This window comes from Mastomys coucha, unplaced genomic scaffold, assembly GCF_008632895.1.
Source record: "Mastomys coucha isolate ucsf_1 unplaced genomic scaffold, UCSF_Mcou_1 pScaffold5, whole genome shotgun sequence".
NCBI classification, from domain to species: domain Eukaryota; kingdom Metazoa; phylum Chordata; class Mammalia; order Rodentia; family Muridae; genus Mastomys; species Mastomys coucha.
In genome coordinates, this window is record NW_022196911.1 from 76210864 (window position 1) to 76213354 (window position 2491).

The following is a 2491-nucleotide window of genomic DNA, read 5'->3' on the forward strand; positions in this document are numbered from 1 at the left end:
TTTTTTTTTTTTTTGTATAGAAAATAAGCAGCAGTAATGGTATAGTTAACAGTCATAGTAAGAAATAGTACTGGGGCCGAGTTCAGTTTTCTTGAACTTGATGTTATCATCAGATCTTGTATAGAACAGTAAGTGTTCTGTGACTGTCAACCTTTGATTTCTTTGTATGGCTTTTCCCTTGTTCCCTGTACTCAATGCCTTTTCTCTTTCCTAGGCAAGGCTGGTGTCTTTGTATTTTGATACCAAGAGGTACCAGGAAGCATTGCATTTGGGTAAGTAAACTGGTAGAAATCAACATAAGACCTCTAAGCTAGCCAAATGAGTAGATTCCAAACCTGGTTATTCTTACTGATTGTTAGTAATTGTATTTTACTTGTGTCTAAGAAGTATTTCAGGTAATTTACAAATTTATAAAATTTGTCACAGTAAAGTCTTCCTTTAGATTTCTGAAAAACTGGGGTAGAGGTGCAGCCTAGTGCTAGTGTTTACCTCGTAGCGTAGGAATACATTTATGGGAAACCAGCTGAGCTTAACCGCAAGTTTACAGAACAGACATCAGTTTTTGTTTTTTAAAGATTTTATTATTTGTTTTATATATATGAGTACACGCTGTAGCTGTACAAATAGTTGTGAGCCTTCTTCTGGTTGTCGGGAATTGACTTTTAGGACCTCTGCTCACTCTGGTAGACCCTGCTTGTTCATTCCCTGCTTGCTCAGGCCCAAACGGTTTATTATTATAAATAAGTACATTGTAGCTGTCTTCAGATGCACCAGAAGAGGGCATCAGATCTCGTTACAGGTGGTTGTGAGTCACCATGTGGTGAACTCAGGACCTCTGGAAGAGCTGTCAGTGCTCTTACCCGCTGAGCCATCTCACCAGCCCCAGACATTTTTAAGCTTTAAATTTAAAGCAACAAAAGTCATTTCATTGAAATAGTAGTTGAGGGGCTGGAGAGATGGCTCAGCACTTAAGAGTACTGACTGCTCTTCCAAAGGTTGTGAGTTCAAATCTAGGCAACCACATGGTGGCTCACAACCATCCGTAATGAGATCTGATCTCCTCTTCTGGGTGTCTGATGACAGCTACAATGTAATTATGTATAATAAATAAATCTTTTAAAAAAATAGTAGCTGACTTTTTCTTTCTTTCTTTCTTTCTTTCTTTCTTTTTTTCGAGACAGGGTTTCTCTGTATAGTTCTGGTTGTCCTGGAACTCACTCTGTAGACCAGGCTGGCCTCAAACACAGAAATCCACCTGCTTCTGCCTCCCAAATACTGTGATTAAAGGCGTGTGCCACCACTGCCCCGGCTCTTTTTTTTTTTAAAGACTTTATTTATTATTACATCTAAGTACACTGAAGCTGTCTTCAGACACACTAGAAGAGGACATCAGATCTCATTATGGATGGTTGTGAGCTACCGTGTGGTTGCTGGAATTTGAACTCAGGACCTTCGGAAGAGTAGTCAGTGATCTTAACCACTGAGCCATCTCTTCAGCCCTTCTTTTTGTTTTTTTTTGTTTTTGTTTTTTTTTTTTAATATTTATTTATTATATGAAAGTACACTGTAGCTGTCTTCAGACACCCCAGAAGAGGGTACCAAATCTTATTACAGGTGGTTGTGAGCCACCATATGGTTGCTGGGATTTGAACTCAGGACCTTCTGAACAGCAGTGAGTGCTCTTAACCTCTGAGCCATCTCTCCAGCCCTCTTTTTGGTTTTTTGAGACAGGGTTTCTCTGTGTAGCCCTGGCTATCCTAGAACTCACTGTGTAGACCAAGCTGGCCTCGAACTCAGAAATTCACCTGCCTCTGCCTCCCAAGAGCTGGGATCAAAGGCATGCGCCACCACTGCCTGGCTGAAAAAATTTTTTATTTTTTTTAGTTTATTTTATACATAATATCTTGATAGGTTTCAGGTTTAATTTTTTAAGTTACAAATGTTTTATAGGCTACTATAAAGCCACTATATATTTTTTTGGTAATTTTTTATTTTTATTTTATGTGCATTGGTGTTTTGACTGCATGTATGCCTGTGTGAGGGTGTTGGATACTCTGGAACATGAGTTACAGATAGTGGTGAGCTGCCATGTGGATGCTAGAAATTGAACCTGGGTTTTCTGGAAGAGTAGCCAATACACTTAAACTGCTAAGCCATCTCTCCACCCCCCCTGTATTTTATTTTATTTTATTATTATTATTTTTTTATAATTTTTTTATTAGATATTTTCTTTATTTACACGTAAATTTCTCCTTTCCCAGTTTCCCCTTCAAAAAACAAAGAAACAAACAAAAACAACAAAAACAAACCCCTACAAAAACAACAAAAACAAACCCCTGCTGCCTCCCCCCTCCCATGCCTGCCACCCAACCCTCTTCCACTTATTGGCTCTGGCATTCCCCTACACTGGGGCACAGAGCCTGTATTTTATTTTTTAATATTTATTTTTATGTGTATATGTCTATGTGAATATTTTCACATCTGTGCATAC

The 2491-nt window shown here is 38.5% G+C and overlaps 1 protein-coding gene across 1 annotated transcript in view; it reads left to right on the top strand.

Annotated features, from left to right (window-relative positions):
- Psmd11 (proteasome 26S subunit, non-ATPase 11) overlaps nt 1-2491 on the top strand; it is a 42017-nt gene that overhangs the window by 17023 nt on the left and 22503 nt on the right. The window contains exon 5 of the mRNA XM_031351730.1: nt 215-272. Coding sequence (XP_031207590.1) covers nt 215-272 — 58 coding nt within the window. The remainder of the gene's footprint in view (nt 1-214; nt 273-2491) is intronic.